The sequence below is a fragment of the Accipiter gentilis genome, chromosome 15 (genome assembly GCF_929443795.1).
Source record: "Accipiter gentilis chromosome 15, bAccGen1.1, whole genome shotgun sequence".
Classification (NCBI taxonomy): Eukaryota; Metazoa; Chordata; class Aves; order Accipitriformes; family Accipitridae; genus Astur; species Astur gentilis.
Window position 1 is genome coordinate 20,137,680 of NC_064894.1, and position 17,816 is coordinate 20,155,495.

The window sequence follows — 17,816 nt, forward strand, 5'->3', positions numbered from 1 at the left end:
TAATCTTTTTCGTTAAGCGCTTACAATTGGCTTTGCATAGCATTATTAGTTATAATAGTACATGGGGATACATTCTCTCTGGTTATTCTGTAGTTTTGCATGGAATTGCATGATGGATTAAAAACATTGCTTAGAATCTGTTACCTCTATTTACACTACTACTAGTTAAGAAAATACTACCTAATGAAACAATCGCAGGGTCAGGCCCATGCCCCTAAAGAGGCAAGACTCACTTTGAAGCTGTCATAATACACTGCTGCATCCAATAAATTAGTTTGCCACAAGCCCGATTTAAAATAAACCTCTCCTGGATAAAACTTGTAAGAAGCTGAGTGCTCTGTTTTCCTTTTTTTTTTTTTTTTTGACCCCTCTCCTTTGACTGTCCTAGGCTATGTATATTTTTAGCTTGTGCAGTAAATTTGAACCCTTTTGCAGGCTGTAAGGGCGATTCCAGCATGATGTTCACAATTATAAAAACTCTGGAAGATCAACTGATGCTGATGAATTAGCAAATTATCACATGCACTGGATTCTGCCACTCTTACCTATAACAGTATACAAACGTAGACATAACCCCATAGAAGATTATGGAACCATTAAAAATTTAAAATGTGAGTAAAGGGGAATCACTGCAGATCAAGAAAAGGATTGATAGTGCCCTCAATTCACAAAGCAGCATGGACTCAAATTATGCATTCACTTAAACCAGTTATGAAGGAGCCTGACCACCTCACTGACAGTTATTCCTGAGTAATAACATAGGCATAAATTGGATGATGCTCAAGTCAGAGCTTCATCTAGCTCCAAACATTTACTAACCTATAAATAATCATAGAATCATAGAATGGTTTGCGTTGGAAGGGACCTTTAAGGGTCATCTAGTCCAACCCCCCTGCATAAGAGGGACATCTTCAACTAGATCACGCTGCTAAAAGCCCCGTCCAACCCCCCAGGGACGGGGCATCTACCACCTCTCTGGGCAACCTGTGCCAGTGTTTCACCACCCTCATTGTAAAAAATTTCTTCCTTATATCTAGTCTGAATCCACCCTCTTTTAGTTTAAAACCATTACCCCTTGTCGTATCGCAACAGACCCTGCTAAAAAGTTTGTCCCCACCTTTCTTATAAACCCCCTTTAAGTATCGAAAGGCTGCAATAAGGTCTCTCTGGCACCTTCTCTTCTCCAGGCTGAACAATCCCAAGTCTCTAATGACTGGGTGTATATGATATCACAAAAGCTTGTATTATTTTGCTGACATCAGTCTGAGTATGTCTTTACTTAGGTAGATTACACAGCTCTCCTAAAACATTGGTTTATGAGTCACATACCAGAGCATATTTTACAGTACATTTTAGAAGTGCTGTCAAGATTAAAAAAAACAGAGGTGGATTGGGCTTGCTGTCTCGCTTCCAGTCCTTTTGTGTGTACTTGTATTATATACATGCCTTGAATTCTACAGTTGAAATGTTCTGCTAGTCATGACTCAAACAGATCCTGGAAAACTGGAAACAATTTTTAAAGAGTGACTCAAAGCCCAAAAAGCACAGTAGCAAAAGCTAAACAAGATTAGCTAAGAGCATGCTCAGATATTGACTCAGATATGTCCTAGTAGAGATTTCTCATAGAAACTGATTCCAGCAGAGAACAGCATCACAGAGGATTGTGGTTGGAAACCAGGCTGAAACCAAGGCACACGCCAATCACAATGAAGAAAAAAATTACCAAAATATGTAATGAAGCACCCATCACTCCAGAGCAGGTATCTTTTTAAGCAATATGCTGTAGTTTAAATAGACTACATAAGTTTGATATGGAAACTGGAGGGGGGCAAGGCTCCTTGGTCATATTTTGAAGGTGAAGATGATCATACCAGTTTATTAAATGCTGACCCTATTTAAGTTAAGGCAAGTTTTCCTGAATATATTGGCTTGCCCCATATATTCAAGAAAACAAAGATAGCATTAATTGATGATTTATATTACACTTAAGTCTAGAATAATATCTCTTTTATGTTTCTAGACTATAATCTTTTTATGTTTGTAGATTGTTAACACATAAAACATTAAGTATAAACTTCATATTTGTCCAACACATATTATAACACGAGAATTTTTAAATTCTTGTTATTTCATCACAGTAAGAGACAAGGGACTATTTTGAAATCACCTGTTAAAAATCAGCATAAGGTTTTCAGAGCAGCTTGGCCAGGTGAAGCAGAGCGGGGATCATGAGGCACAGCCTAAGTGACAACATCCAGGAGAGATGACACACTTCTTACCCACCTCAGGCACCAGGCAGCACCAACAAGTAAGACATGATACTAAGCACATGAGAATACCTGTGCTGTGTCATACTAAGGGGTCAGGTAGCCTGCTATCCTGTCCCTTAACCGTGAGATGTATACAAGAGGACGCACACAGCCATATGTCCTTACTACAGCCAGCCAGCCTCTGGCACTTTGTGCCTTAGTTATTTTCTGGGCTGGTCTTTTAATAGCTGTCAATGAATTCTTTGTTTGCATTTTTTCAATTCTCTTTTGACCAAGACAAAGTAGCTTTGTGACTTAAGGGACTTCGCACATTAAGTAATACATACAGAATACATTGTGTAGAAGGGTTATTAAAGGGATTTGGGGATTATCACATTGCATGCTATGGTATTTACGTTTGACAGATTTTCCTCTCCGAGAAAAGGAACAGAAAGCTAAAAGCAAAACTTGTATGTTATCTGCTCTACACTGAAGGTCCTTCAAACAGGTTCACTTCCAATAGCTTTCCTATACACACTGCCTGACTATCTTTCAAGCATGAGGTTGTATCATTATTTTAAGTCCTCCAGCAACAACTCCCAAGATCTAAACTCATATGTATACCTGCACAACCACAAACACACAATGGTTGTCCTACTAAACAGTGCAGCAATTTTAAAATATTAAAAATGTGATCTACCTCCAGATATATCAAGCAGCAATACAGTCTCATAAAATAGTAATGCTTCTTATTTTTTGATTACTGGTAGGCATCAGGCATAGCAGCAGGAAGGTGAGTTAGCAAAGACATTCAGATACTTCTCCCCAAAGGCACAGTGACCTCAAGGGTTGAAACCAACTCTCTCCTACTGAAGCATGAGCTGGTGCTCCCTTATGCCATTAAAACACCACAGAATTAGGGAGAGAATACCTTTTAAATCAAGAATTTCACAGGCACAGAAAAGTGACTCTGGAATCTAAACAAGAATGTTTTGGTTAAAAATCGTATTTATTGCTGTGGCCATTTCTTAGTTTCTTCTTGACAAACCTGGCTAAAAAGAATATTGTAAACAAACTCCAATGGTTTGGCAGTTGATTGATTAACAGTATTTACTGTACGTGTCACAAATGGAACTGACACTGTGGAAGCCTAGGTCCTATAGCATCATATTCTATCAGAAACACTACATGATCATTTCCCTAAGCTGTATTTGCAGCAGTTACAACTGCTTTACTTTTCTAATGCCAGAAATTACATTTGTTTGCTTTCACATAATGCTTCTTTAGGACAGAGAGAAACCAATTGCTCATGGGACAGAATTTGTTGTTTTCTTTTGTTTGTTTTTTAATAACCTTGCTGTGCATTTCAAAACCTGTCATTTCTTTAAAAAACAAACCCAACGCAACCGGTCTCTTAGTCTTTTTCTACAATATTCTTCATGTTAATTGAGACGATGTTCACGTGGCATAAATATGAATGTTACAAGCCAGTCACCATATTTTGAAGACAACTTACTTGTCCTCATTGACTATACTGACTATACTTCGTTATGGCAAATAATTTTGAGAAAGTGTAATTACAAATACTGTGGGTCTGTTTTTTTTTTTAAAAACACAACACAGAGGCCACCACAATTACAATAAAACTTCAGCCTGTTACGATTTGTCTTCCTCCAAAAGCAAGGAGATGAAGATCAATGAAAGAATCAACAGAAACTAAATATATTGCACAAACAGTCAAAATGCAGAAGCCAACCCGCTGGCTCTAGAGAGAGGAAGAATTCAAGCTATTCCAATGCAAGTAAATGGCACTTGTCAGTCAAATTTGGCTTGACGGGGTCTCATTCTGCTTCATCCTTCTGCTCTTCTGCTTCACCACTTCACCTTTCCCTTCACCGCTTTGGGGAACGGCTGCAGCAGAGTTTTCCTTCCTAGGACTGTGTGCTGAAGGAGCCACAGTTTGTAACCCTGGTGGGCTTGCGCCGGGGGGACCCTCTCTGTAGGTGGTGGGAGGGCTGCACCGGAGGGGTCTCTGACAGTGAGACGTGGTAGAAGTTCGGTAACCGAATGTCATACCTAAAGCCCTTCCCCACGTGCACTCTGTCATTCAAGGCATACAGTTTTTCAGCAATGTCACTCCCAATTAAAATTGAGAACAGGCGGGAGATGAAACGGTGTTTAGCAAACAGCAGATACAGCTTCTTTCTCCTCCAGGCCACGTACCGACAATCTGTCTCTGCTGTAAGGGTTACCTATAGAAGAGAAAATTAAAATTAGCTAGGCAATAAGGCAGTGGTACTGCTGCTGCTGCCCTTGCTCAGAAAGCGGCCCCCTCTCTCAGCAGGCAGGCAGGCTGTGTCTGTAACATACGCTTCACCTCTTTGCACCTACCGCAATTAAAGCCATTTAATGCGGCCAGAGAGCTCTGCGAGGCCTACTGTATGCAAGAGACCAGGGAGAAGGCTGACGGGGAATGGGCCGAGTGACCGCGTCTTGCCGGCCTCAGTGACAGCACGCCCGCGCTGAAGGGCAGCCCCAGCCAGGACGGCCGGGCCGCGGCCCTGCGCTCCCCGCTTCGCTCTTGGCAGCCCCAGCTGGCAAGGCCGGTCTAAAGAAAGCTCTTGACAAATGCCACTTGCCCTCGTGACACGAGACATCAGATCCCACACGGGCAGGGGCTCGGGTGTCAGTCGAGCGACAGCAGTGGGAGGACTCGCGGATGACGGGGGGGCCGCCCCGATGGACGCCGCGTCCCACGCTGTCGCCCACGCCGAGCGGTACCCACGGGCACTCCTCTTCCCAGACCCGCGCTCTCCGGTTCACTTCCCATAGGGAACCCTCTTCACCATCAGCTTCCACCCACCTCCTGCAAACCTGGTTTCTCAGGGCTGGATTTTAGCACAGCCAAAGAATGCAAACAGAGTCTACGACCCAGGTTAGCTTTAAGAAAAACCCCATCTGTTGTAACAGCAAGATGCAAACAGAAAGAAGATACAAACAGTATAACCAGTCCAGCGCGTAAAGAGGAATTCCCTCCCCAAATTAATGGAATGCGACTTGTTTGTATAATTTCACAAACAAGACCCACACCTAAATGAACTTACTTCTAAACCAAGTAGGATTTGAACAGTTTTCTGTAGTAGTCAAAAAAAACCCTCTCCACTTTTACCTGGAAAATTCCCTCTTCTGTGGGCCTCAGTGAATCCCATTCAGGAGAATCCAGAAATTGAAGAGGAAAAATATAATGCAGAAACTCCCCATCAACTGTCACTCTGATCCTACCAAGATAAGATGTGTTAATTTGTTAGTACTACCTGTACAGCAGCAACAACTGCAACAAGAATGTGTTATTTCTACTATGTGAGGAGTTTAAATATAGATTTGAGAGCATGAAAAAGCAATCACTGGCCAACAGTATCCTAGCTATATTTTTAAACACAACTTCATCAGGCCAGTTGAAAGAGAACACAAGAAAATCGTGCAACTGAAATGGAAATCTTTCCAGGCCTTATTCAAGTCACATTATTCTCTCTGGGGCAGGTCCGTGAAGCGATGTGCAAGCTTTGTCACGAAAAGGCCAGCTAATTTAGGACTACTTGCAATGAAACATACGGATTTTACGTAGTTGTCCTTTAGTGACACCCTGGTTCAGAGCATTCTTGGCAGCTGTCTAGAAAGTACCACGTGGAGTTTGCTTTTGGTCACAGTCATGCTGAAGGAGAGGTGTCCATCCTTCTACATGCCCAGCCAGTTAGTAATCATGCAGGGAGTTCCTGCTACCCTTCTTGATGCAGTATAGGGCTGCTGCTTCTGATTTTGTAAGAAGCATTAATCTTGGTGCAAAAGAGGACTCCTATAGCTTGCTTTTTTCTTTTAGCTCATGAGGTTTAATCATACGTTTCCGCCTGTGTGTCTTCAGACTTAAATATGATTTAAAAAGTAGAAAGAAAATTTTTCTTTGGCATCTGCAGAAGGCCACAGCATTCACACAAAGAACCCATACCTCCATGCTGTTCTCCTGGCTCCAGAAACAGTTCTGTGGCCATGTAATCCTGTTAAACATCGAGAGAGCCCTACCCAACACACGCTGTGGGGAACTCCTGCTTCCTACTCCCTGCTTTTGCCAGTTTGTTCCCTCTAAAATGTCTATTTGCCAAACCTAGAAGTATATCCCATGGCTTTCAAGTGAAGGAGGCAAATGGTGTTACATGCATTGGTCTTTCACCCCTTCAGTGCCTACAAATTCCATCTGTCCATGCAGTAGGCTGTCAAAATGCACCTACAAAGCATCCCATCAAAGACAGACCATGGCCATCATCTGTGGGTATCCCACCTACTCTTGTGGTGGTTCAGTACTGTATACCACTTTGTATACAGTACGAGAGCTAGTATTTTCCTTCAGGAAAGCATCAGCAAGGTTGCCAGAAGGGTCTCCAGCAAGCAGGGAGTACAAGCAGGTGGATTTGTTGCCTCAGGGTCTAACTACCGATCACAGTATACAGTAACTGTAGACGCAGTTCTGCAAATCTTGATAGGGCTCAACTATGTCCTCTTGTAATGGAAGGGCGCTTTTAGGCCTTCTGCTCTGCCTTACTCCCTCTCTTCTTCCACCCCACAGAAAGCAACCAAATACAAACTGTATCAAAGTCAAGATCTCTGTTAATAGAGTTTTTTTCACTATATTCAGTTTCATAACTACCTTTTTGTCCTGTTTCAGATGATACTAGCAAAGAAAAATAAGAAAGATGCTTTCTTCATCAGCTAGGCAGTAGATGGATAGCAAACCATAGCCTGAAGACTGAAGCACACATTTGTTCCCTTTATCTGCCTAACCTGTTAAGTGCTACAATACCGCAGTCTGGAAAAGAATGACTTAAAATCCTTTTCTTTATGCTATTACAGAATTTGTGCTTAGTGTTTTTATGCTAGTGCTGTCCTAGACAAGTGTATTTAGCCTTTTAATATTTATATTACTTGCATTAATATTTAATCTGTTGCACTGGAAAATGAACAAACACTACACAACTCAGGCAAGGTTTTTTTTGCTTTTGTTTTCAAGAAGGAGGAAAAAATAAAGATATTTGCAGTAAGTCTGAACAAACCGATACAAACCTGCCTGACACAAGCAAGGACAGTTTATCAATAGGTGTTTTGCCCTGCATGGCATAACAGTGTTCCTTCTCCAGGGTAACCACTTCTGCGTCGCAGCACAAGACAATCTTCCTGTAGACAGTCAAGGAAATTCCCAGAGGCTGGAAGAGAGCGCTGTAGAGTTCCTGGAATTCTCTGTCAAAGGAAACACTCCGAACTTGGTAGGTAACGTAAATGAACTGGACGAAGCATATAGCAAACAGTATAAAATTCCAGGAGAATATATCAGCAGCACAGACATCCAGCCAAGCCCAAACAGAAGAGCAGAGAAAGCCCAATCCAAGCAAGCTGAAGACATAGAGAAGCCCAAAGAATCCACTTCCACCCATGAAGCCCACAACAAAGAGAATACTGGCTAGGTGGTAGATAGATCCCTCTGCCTCTTGCTTCCAGGTGGTACATGTAGGATGTGCATATATCAAACTCTCCCAGAAACTTGCATTTTCTCCCATGGCTGGAATAATTCTTTGATTCAGCTGAATCTTGGAAACTTTTATTTATGAGATGCAGCTAGCGGGGTCCTTTGCTTTTCCATTCTTGAAAACTCTGCTCACTGATCACATTATGTCAGGGTCTCTTTTGGTAGTAAAGTCACACTTAGGATTCCCAGCAACTAGGAAGCTAACGTTCGCAGAAGGCAATGCTGTTTCTCATCAGTTCATGCACTGTTTTGACTTTGGCCATGTCATCTGTAGCTTCATCTGATCTGGGCAAGTGAAGAAAAGATGAATTACTTATCAAATTATTTTCATCAATTAAACTTTGTTTTTGTCTAAAACCATGGACTGCATTACAATCTTCCAATCTCCCTTGTAGCCCTGTGATTCCAGGATCAAACCTTAATATTCATTCAATTGAAGATCATGCTTCTCTATCTATGATCCCTGTAGCAACTGTTGAGTCGCCACTGAATCCATGTAAACCCGTACATCGCATCCACAACATCCTATGACAAGCCTTTCCACAGCCTAATGCTGAGGAGATAGTTGCATTTGTTGGTCCTGAACCTGCTACCTGCAAGTCTCGTTTAATGCCGTACCTAGCTCTTGGACAAGAAGTCACAGTGACTATTGCTCCTTGTTCAGTTCCTCCATCTCAGTCTGGATTCCAGTCAAACCACTCTCATTAATGAGCTGAGCAAGGCTGCTCTCTGTCCTCAGAGAAAACAAACTAAATCCCCAAACACCACAATAAGGGAAACCCAAGTATCATGGGGGATGGTCTTTTCTACTCCAAGGATGACAGGCAAAAAGCTGTCATGTATAAGGAAGACTACAAAGCTTAGAGGCAGCTTTATACAGATTATGTTATTAGAACATGAAGTAAGTACTCCTGCAAAATACTTCTCAAAGAGCATTTACAAAGCAATTATAACATCCGAAGTTCTACCTTGTATAATTTCATGCCACAGACCACATAAAATTATTGTTCAACACTGTAAAATGTTAAATATTATATTTGTTTCCACATGATAATGTATTCCTAAGAGTTAATAAAATGAAATACACATCTGAAAAGCATGGACAACCCCCCCAAATAAATTTTAAAAAATCAAAACCGGTTTTCTATGTCTGTCGTTTAAAGTAAAAATACATGCTTCAATGTGAGATTAGACATGGTAAAAATTGCAAAGCCAGAGTCTATCAGCAGTGTAATCAGGATTGAAACTCACCCAAGCCTTTAACTGGCTGGTTCTTTTCCTGGTAAAACAGCAGGGAAGCTAAGAAATACCTTGCTATCTAAATTATTAGATTCTCTAGAATATCAAAGTTAGCTTTTTAATTTATTTATTTTTTTCAAGAGCCACAGAAGTCAATACTTAAAAAGTACTACTGGTGCAGTGAAGCATCCAACATCATTCAGCAGGGCCTTCAGTGGTGTTTTTTTTTTTGTTGTTGTTTTTGTTTTGTTTTTTTTTTACAGTGACAGGTCAAAGAAATTAATAAAGCAAAGTCATACCCCATTTCCTAGCTGCTACAGCTTTAATTCTTTTAAGTTTATTCAAGGCCCAACATTAATTCCATGATTCAAAAACACTAATGCTAAATAAAGACATAAAATCCTAAACAACTGAGTGGCAGAGTTCAGAAGAAAAGGTTAGGAGGAGAGCTCTCCCTCTCTGGCAGTGGCAATAAGGAAGTCACTGATGCATAAAGATACCACAGCTAAAGAGCACAGAACCTCTCCAAATTAAAACGTTTGATATCCTACTGCAGTGGAAGAAGCAGCATTACAAGAATTACATCATTTGCAACTATAAGCTTTTCTCTTTGTCTCTTTACCCAAAAACTCTTTTCTGGTACAGGGTTCCCCCCCAGATGCAGGATTTAGCCCTTGTAGAATGGCAGATGAGAACTGCGTCAGCTACCAAGAAGTTACCCAGGCATGGTAAGAACACGAGGAATTTTAGGTGGTACTTCTACAATCAAGGGGTTAAGATTTCTGAACCAAAAAGAAAATAAAACTGGAACACGCGGTTCCCAGACCTTGTGTTCCGAATCCAGTCAGCACTTCCACTGCACAGTCAAAAACTGGCAGCAGAAGTTTTTTGTTTGATTGTTTGGGGTTTTTTTTAAATAGAATCATTGATAACAGCGATTTTTGGATTATTGTTAATACTTCTACTCTATTGCCAATGTTTTGCTCTGAGCAGTTCTCATGAAGACCTTAATTTCTACAAAAAAATTCAGTGTTTTGAATGGAAGCATGACTGAGAAGTTACATGGGAAGCTGTATGCATACCACAAGCAAAACCACCGTAGATCCATACTGTAATCTGCTTCCATCACCAATGTCTTTTTGTCATGTAAAGTCACACATTGCAATAATTTGACATGACGTTGCAGTAATTTCACAAAATTTATGTTCAATTTCCAATTCGCTTATAGCATTCACAGTCTGCCCACACTACAGCTCATAGCATTGCTGTAAAACATCTATTCATGACAGGACGGGTCAAAATAATTTGGAAGGAACAGCACACCACTAGGACACAGATAGAGGGTCATCGTACACAAAACCCAAGGCCTGGAAAAAACTGTCCTGTATTTGGAACTGTTTATTTTTGGAATGGGACCTGTCTTCCAAAACCACTGTATGCAAAACTCTCAGTTATTTCAGAACTATGAGAACTTCTACTGTGCCACAGCATCACCCAGGCTGCAGAGGGCCTCCCTCCATCCGGGCAAGAGGACGGGTAAAAGAGGGAGGCCAGCGCTAGCGCAGAATACAGCCTCACCAACATGACACTCTCCTGAGCTACACGAAGTGTGCAGGCCAAAACAAACCTGCTGGATACACTGACGAAGCCTACTACTAAATGGAGCTGGTTTCTCAGGGCTACGGTGAAGAGCAGGCATGCTTGCTGCCAGTGAACTGCAGGCAGAAAGAGAGGATTCACTTTTTTTTAATCATGAAATCAGTCTAAGATTTGGGAGCTAAATATTTTTGGTAGTATTTTTTTTTTTTATGAAGTATTAAATAGAGCACAGACAATAGTATGTATGGGCCCAAGTATAGTAAAATTTCTAATTTTGATTGGTATTTAGTGCTAGATAAGGCCTTTCACATTTTTCTTTATAGTTCCTACAAGTCCAAAATTTAAACTCTTGAGGGCTTCAGAACAGTCACTCTAATTAAACCATTCATCTAATTAAAGTGGGGGTGGGGGGTGAAAAATCCCCCAAACCAAAAAACCAAACAGCTGTGGTAACTAACTGTGAGTCATCCTCCAGCGAGGACCAGTCTACAAAGTGCCCCCAGTAGCACGGCATCACCAAGTTTGCAAGCACCCGAAGGGGACACCATCCCTTCACTGACACGCCTCGGCATTCTTAGCCACCTCCCGGGACATGGAATGTTCCAACTGACGTGGCCTTGTTTGATGTCCTGCCTCAGTTGTCCTGGCTGTGGTGAGCAGTTATCGCTACAGGTTCATTTGACGGTGGTGCTTAGGCAAGCTTCAGCAGGAAACTGCATTTAAAGCAGGTACCTTGGATTATAAGCCTGAAGAACTGTATCTTCCCCAAGCAAACGGTGAATACTTTCTACTCTGTACCCTACCTACGGAGAAGAAGGAGAACCATGCACAAGCAGAGTCTCTGCTACATGACTACAGTATTCAGAACAGCACAACATTGACATCTGTAGGCTGCTGGAGCCAGAGGTGCCTGGAAGAGGTCTCCTCCCAGCTCAGGAAGGAGACGTGCCCTGCCAACACAGGCTGAATTACTGAGATGCTTCTGAGTGGTTTGCCCCACCACACATCCCACCCTCTCCAGCAGGAGCAGATAAGGTGCTGGGAGAAAAAAATCAGTCCATACTAGAGATGTGAGCAATATATAGCAGGATAGACTTCTTTAAAACAAACAACAGAATTGCTGAAAGGACTAAGCTGTCATTAGAAGTGTCAAAATCAATGAGTTTGCTGGAGCTTCAAAGCAGTAAATGGAGTATTTCACTTATACTCTCCAAAATAAATACCTGCCAGCAACTTGGAACTTCATATAAGCAGTATACTAAAACAGTCAAAACAGAATTAATTTATATTGTAATATAAATGCACACAGTACAACCTCCGCCTCCCAAAATGGGCATTTTCCCCATACACTGTAGTATTCTCACAAAGTATTACCAATTACGTACATTTTTTATTTGCTTGAGAACTGAGTACTTTACCCCATTTTTGTCACTAATGACTCAATTCAACTCTGAGAAGCTTTGAGTGTTAGTTATTGTGTCTGGATCACAATAATTTCTGCAAAAAATAAACCCTAAAAGACCTGAGGCCAACAGCAGTTCTCTCTCTGCTCTTCTTAATCAAATCAAAAGTAAAGCTATTAGGAGTTTGAATACTCCATTCTTTAGTTGTCTTATCCCAAGTATTCAGGCAGAAAGCCCTCAGCACTTTCACACTGTACATGTTAACAGGTCGTAGAGCCGTACATGCTGACTGTGTAACCAGCCTGGATGAATTGTTTGCTCTACCTTTGGAAGCAATAGGGAAAATTTTCCTTTACAGCGTATATGCTTTCATGTACAAAATGAGATTATGCTGGATTTAGCAGGATTTGTCTCACTGGTTTTAGCCATCTACAGTGTAGATGTTTATACATGAGCTAGTGGTCACAGCCTGACTTGGCAGTCAGCAAAGCTACTCCAGCAACACTGCTGGGAACCAAGCGGTCCCTCCAGCCAAGGGGGACCCTCCCGGCCTCGATGTCCCCCGCTTCCAGAGGGATGAACTCCAAGCACCCCATCTAGGCTGGCAAGTTACATCTGGTCTGGCCATCATTTAGATGTATAAAAAAAAGCTGCTCCTTAATTCTGGTAAGTACTCCTCTAACATACAATGTAAATGCATACGTCGACTAATGTACCCCTTCCTTCCATTGCTCCTACGTCTCTGAAATCCTCTCTCTGCCCCCCTGCTGACACCTATTGCTCTCAATGGTTGTTTATGCAACGCGCTTTCCTCAAACTACTTTCCTTCTGCAGTTGTTCACTTGGGGTTAGATACCCAAAGGGACCGAGACAACCAAACTCTTAATTGCAATACAGTGTCTAACTCAGTGCATGGAGGAGCTATGCACCTACAGAGAGGTATGGCCATGTGCCTAAAGGTGAGTATGGGCAGATAAACAAGCTATTTTCAGTGATAAACTCTCCCTGAACCCACTCCAGGCTCAAAACATGCATGCAGCAACTAGGACAGTAACTAACAACACAAGCTAGCTTACCTTAAACTTCTTGAGACTATATCCTAGAGAAAGCAGTAATTACAATACTGGAAAACACGTGGTTTTCCCCCAAAAATGCAGCCTGCACAATATAGAGAAGGCCACAGTAGCTTCACCACAGTCCGTAACACCTATTCAAGAAGGTGGAAGGAGGATGAGGAAGAAAAAGACTACCCAGTCCCAAAGACAAGGGTATCAAGATAATCAGTCACTATAAAACTAGACATATTCAGATTACAAAGATACACAAGCGTACATGGCAAGGGTAATTAATTAATGGGATGGCTTGAAAGATTTCCTTTGCTGGGAATTAAGGAAGTCAGGATGCTGCCTGGTACCTAAAATAAATCTGGGTACGCTATGATTAAAAAAATTAATTGATTTACACAATTCTATTTTTTGTTCTACAGGAAATCAGATTAGATGATCGCAATGATGTCTTCTGGACTTTTGTCTTAAGTTACTTAATATAAAAAAGTTGTATATACCTAGAAAGTTACATAGCTGGCCTTCCCAATGAGATCTAGAAGCCTATCTCAACTAAGCAGCTACTTTAGACAAGAGAAAACACTGAAGACAGGTGTATCTCTGAAATTATCCCTCATATAGACCTTCCAGAAGAAACCTTCATCCATGTGGAGCCAGCATCCCTTCCTGCCAACGTTCTTCAAAGAAAGGGATGTTTTATCAGTGAATGCCTTAACACGGAACATGCATGCAACCCTGGCAGCCGAGCTCACCTCAGGATCCTGCTCCTGGGTGAGTGCCCCCATCGCAGAATGAAGAGCAAATGCAGCACAGTTCTCCCTTCCTCAGTCTCCTTTCTGCACAATTTCACAGCTTCAACAAGAAGGGCAGCAAATGACCCACCCACATGAGTCAAAATGAGTCACTCGGGGCACTCTCATGGGAGGAAGGAAGATGGATCTGCACTCCCTTGGGATGAGAAAGGCATCCTGGGTCTCACTGATGGCTCATCCCTATGTCTCACACCCTCCATCAGCGCTCTGAGTGCAGGCTGTCACTTGGAAGGTAAAGCATCGCAGGCCTTAGGAAAAGCGGTCAAACTGCACCCTTTCCAGTCCTTCCAGTACAGTCCGGGGCCGCGCAGGCTACAATTGCTGAACTGGACCCCCACCCCCGGAGTGTCCATGTGAAGTGATACCTTCTCGGAGAGAGATCTTTCTGGGAATGCTCAGACCTAGAAAACAAGCAGCTGGGGCATGTCCAACCATCAGTGGTGCTTCACTGCCTTCAGGGCAGCTCCGAGAAATAACCACCAGCCAAGCGGGACTTTTTGGGGCCAAAACCCTGCTCTGGTCAGGCAGAATTGAGGCTCTCGCATTCAAAGTTGCCCAACCAAGAACCCCTGACTTCAGTCAGCTGCTGCCTAACCCAGGAGACCCCCCCAATGCCATCTCTACGTTGAAGGCAATGGTCCACGCGGACGACCCACCAACGGCACGAGGCTGGTAACTGGCTGTCCTCCTCGCCAGGCTGGGCCTGACTCCCGACTCCCTGCTGCAGCCCATGCAGAACCGCTTTCTCCAAAGCGGAGCGCTTCAACGAGAGCCTTTTCATGGGACTTTCAATTCATCGAGCTTGTTTGGCTGCAGCCGGGATGGCCTGATTCTACTTACAATTTGCTCAAATTCCTACTAATCTTTTTAAGAAGTGGAAAAAAGCCAGGCAGGGGGAGGCATCAAGAGAGGAAGAAAACCCACAGCAAAACAGAATAGTTTAAGGTTCATTAGAAGCACTACATACAGTGAAGTTGCTATTATTTAGTCGTTAAATATTTAAGGGCTACCTTACTATAGACAGCTTACAGTACTTGAACGATTCCTCATTTATCACTGTAAAATACACAATGCAATCCTCTGTGGTTGCAAAGCCAATATTGAAGATGCTATCTATTTTATCATCTGGACAGTATCTGATATGAAAAAAGAAATTTTCTTCCAACTTGAATCAGAACTGATGAACCATAAGGACATGTGGTATTCCTGCCAAATTAAGAAGAATAATCCCTGCCCTCCTTTTTTAAGGTCTTTTGCTCCTAGGAAACATGAATATGGAATGACAGACATTTTTTTAAACTGGCTATGGATTGCTAGCACTTGGGTATATTTGAGCAAGGCTCCTGTATATTGAGCAGCATTGGCCAAATAATAATTCAGGGGGTCTGTTTTATTGTGTTGTATAAAAGAAACTGAAAACTGAAGCACAAGTTCAAGCTTTTCTACTGTTTACCTTTTAAATAAATAATAGAGAAAGCAGCTACAATGTTTATTTCACAAGTGCTTTAAAACTGTGTTAATGAACTACAACTGAACTCTGCAGAATTCAGCTTAAATCATTTGTACGGTATAGTGGTGCCTTTGGACGGGAATATATTGCCATGAAACCAACCGCCTGACGTGAACTCCATTTCCCAAAAAAGAAACGAACACAGAGGCTTGGTTCATTGTACTACCCCTGCATGTACAGCTGGATTATGGAGAAGTAGTGTCACGACCCATGTGTTCAAACAGATAAACAGCACGCTAGGCCATGAAATGCCACATTTATGTACCCCATGAGCTCTACACAGTGAAAGGTAGCAAGGATGTCCTAATGGACCTGCTGAAACTATTTATCTTTACTGGAGGGTTTGGGGTTTAGAAGTACAGTTCTACTCTCTGCTTTACTGTAACGAGTGTCATACAGCTTTACATACAAAACAGAGCTAGGCAGAAGCATGCACGTGGCACTGGTTTAGCATCACTTTCATTAGTTTTCTATCTACGAGAGCCAGAATACTCTTAGTTTCATTACGTAATATAATCACAAACCGAGGCTTTGTTCACTGTAGGGTATCTGACTTCTGTTTGAACAACAGCGTCATGCCCCATTACAGGTACTGAATCATCACCTGGAGACACTGGTCAGAGTTTGTTCACAAGGTAGTGGAACACACTAAAATGATAAAATCTCATCTCTGAAGAGCCTGCACACTTAACAAAGATTAAATGTAGCTTCAGCTAACAACCCTTTTCTCCAATCCTTAATAAACTTTCTGTTCTCACTTTCATCAAAAAAAAGTTTTCCTGCCACAAACTTTGCCTTCACAACTACCTGCATCACATTTCCTTCTGTTTCAGTATCTGCTCTCCTCGCTACAGGACTTGCAGTGTACTTCCTATTTTGCAGGCAAGGCATTTCTTAAAAACTTGACATTTCAAGTTACCTTCTTATCTGGCACCGTACAGAACTTTGTGGAAAGCCTGAACAGCAACAGTTCTGCGGATCTGTAAACCAATTCTTGTTTTGCAGTGGTCAGTGAAGACATTTTTACTCACATGTATCCAATCATATTGCCATTAATCAACGGAGTGGCAAGAGGCCCCAGTTCTGGAAGCCAGATTTCACCAATGACATCTTTATAACACTACCAGGCGGTCCATGACTCAATACTACAAGAGATCAGCTACGTAAAATGTTTGCCCATAAAGTGATTGACAGCCTAAACGCACACAAAGCTTTACAGAACAGCTGAAGAAAATGTGGCAAAACATTAGAGTTTGGAAAAATACGTTTAGAAAAAACCACTATAGTTTGGGGAAAGGAAGTGTTTTGTATCATTCGTCGCACCTTTGGAAAGGAACAACCGCAAACGCAAAACCCGATCTTAATTTCAGGGTTCATCTGCTCTTACCATTCGTTGGTGGCGAGAGAGGAGACCCAAACACCGGCAGCCTATGACGCCAACCCCTAGTCGGTGGACGAAATCCCCGCATCCCGGGTTGGGTTTTGCAAAGTAGCGATACTTCCCGAGTCAGCTCTTGCGTGCGCGGGCAGCAGCTGCCCCCGAGGAGAAACCAGAGACCGCGCTTTCCTACGAAACAAACCCTCAGCCCGAGACACGTAAGGAAGAGCCTCCCTTCAGGCGGGCCCCTCGGGAGGGGAAGAGCGGGGCACCGCGCCCCGCGCCCTCACAGAGGGGACGCGGCGAAGCCCTCCACCTTCCAGCCGAGGCTGAGCTCGGGCGCTCCGGGGACCGTAGCCGGCCCGCCCCGGCGCGGAACCTCCCAAGGCGGGCAGCGCCCCGGCCCGCCACACGCCGCCCAGGACCCCGCCGAGCCCTCGGGGCGCCAGCCCTCCCCCGACGGACGGTCCCCGCCGCCGCCGCCGCCGCCGCGGGCCCGAAGCGGGGCGGGAGGCGGCCCCGGCTTCCTCCCCCCACCCCCCCCGCCTCGGCCGCCGGGCAGAGCGGGGCGACGCTCCGCCCGACTGGGCAGCGCCGGCGGGGGGCGGGCGGAGGCAGCGCCGGGGCTTCAGCCCGCCCCGGCCCGGCCCGGCCCGGCCCGCCCGCGCCCCTTACCTGCCCCGGCCCTCTGCCCGCGCCCTCGGAAAAGTTTCGCGGCCAGCGCCCGGACGGGACGGGGACGGGGACGGGCTCTGGCTGCCGCCCCGCGTCCCCCCGCTCCGCCGCCGTGACTAAAATAGGCAGCAGCCGGCGGGAGGCTGCGGGCGGCGCCAGCTCCGGGGCCGGCACCGAGCGGCCGCAGCGCGCAGGCGCCTCCCGCCGGTCCCGGGGGGCTGCGGGCGGCGGGGCCACCCCGCGCCGAGCCGAAGCGGGGCGGCCTGAGGCGGCGGGAGCTGCCGCCCGTCCCGCCGCTCCCCTCCTGCGGCCGCG

At 44.0% G+C, this 17,816-nt stretch overlaps 1 protein-coding gene across 1 annotated transcript; it reads right to left on the reverse strand.

Annotated features, from left to right (window-relative positions):
- Nucleotides 1-3,142: 3,142 nt before the first annotated feature.
- POPDC3 (popeye domain containing 3) lies at nt 3,143-16,996 on the reverse strand. The gene is made up of 4 exons (XM_049818079.1): nt 16,836-16,996; nt 7,362-8,106; nt 5,419-5,527; nt 3,143-4,501 (listed from the first exon to the last, which is right to left on the reverse strand). The coding sequence occupies exons 2-4, from the start codon at nt 7,850-7,852 to the stop codon at nt 4,181-4,183; spliced, it is 921 nt and encodes a 306-aa protein (XP_049674036.1). The 5' UTR covers nt 7,853-8,106; nt 16,836-16,996; the 3' UTR covers nt 3,143-4,180.
- Nucleotides 16,997-17,816: the final 820 nt, after the last annotated feature.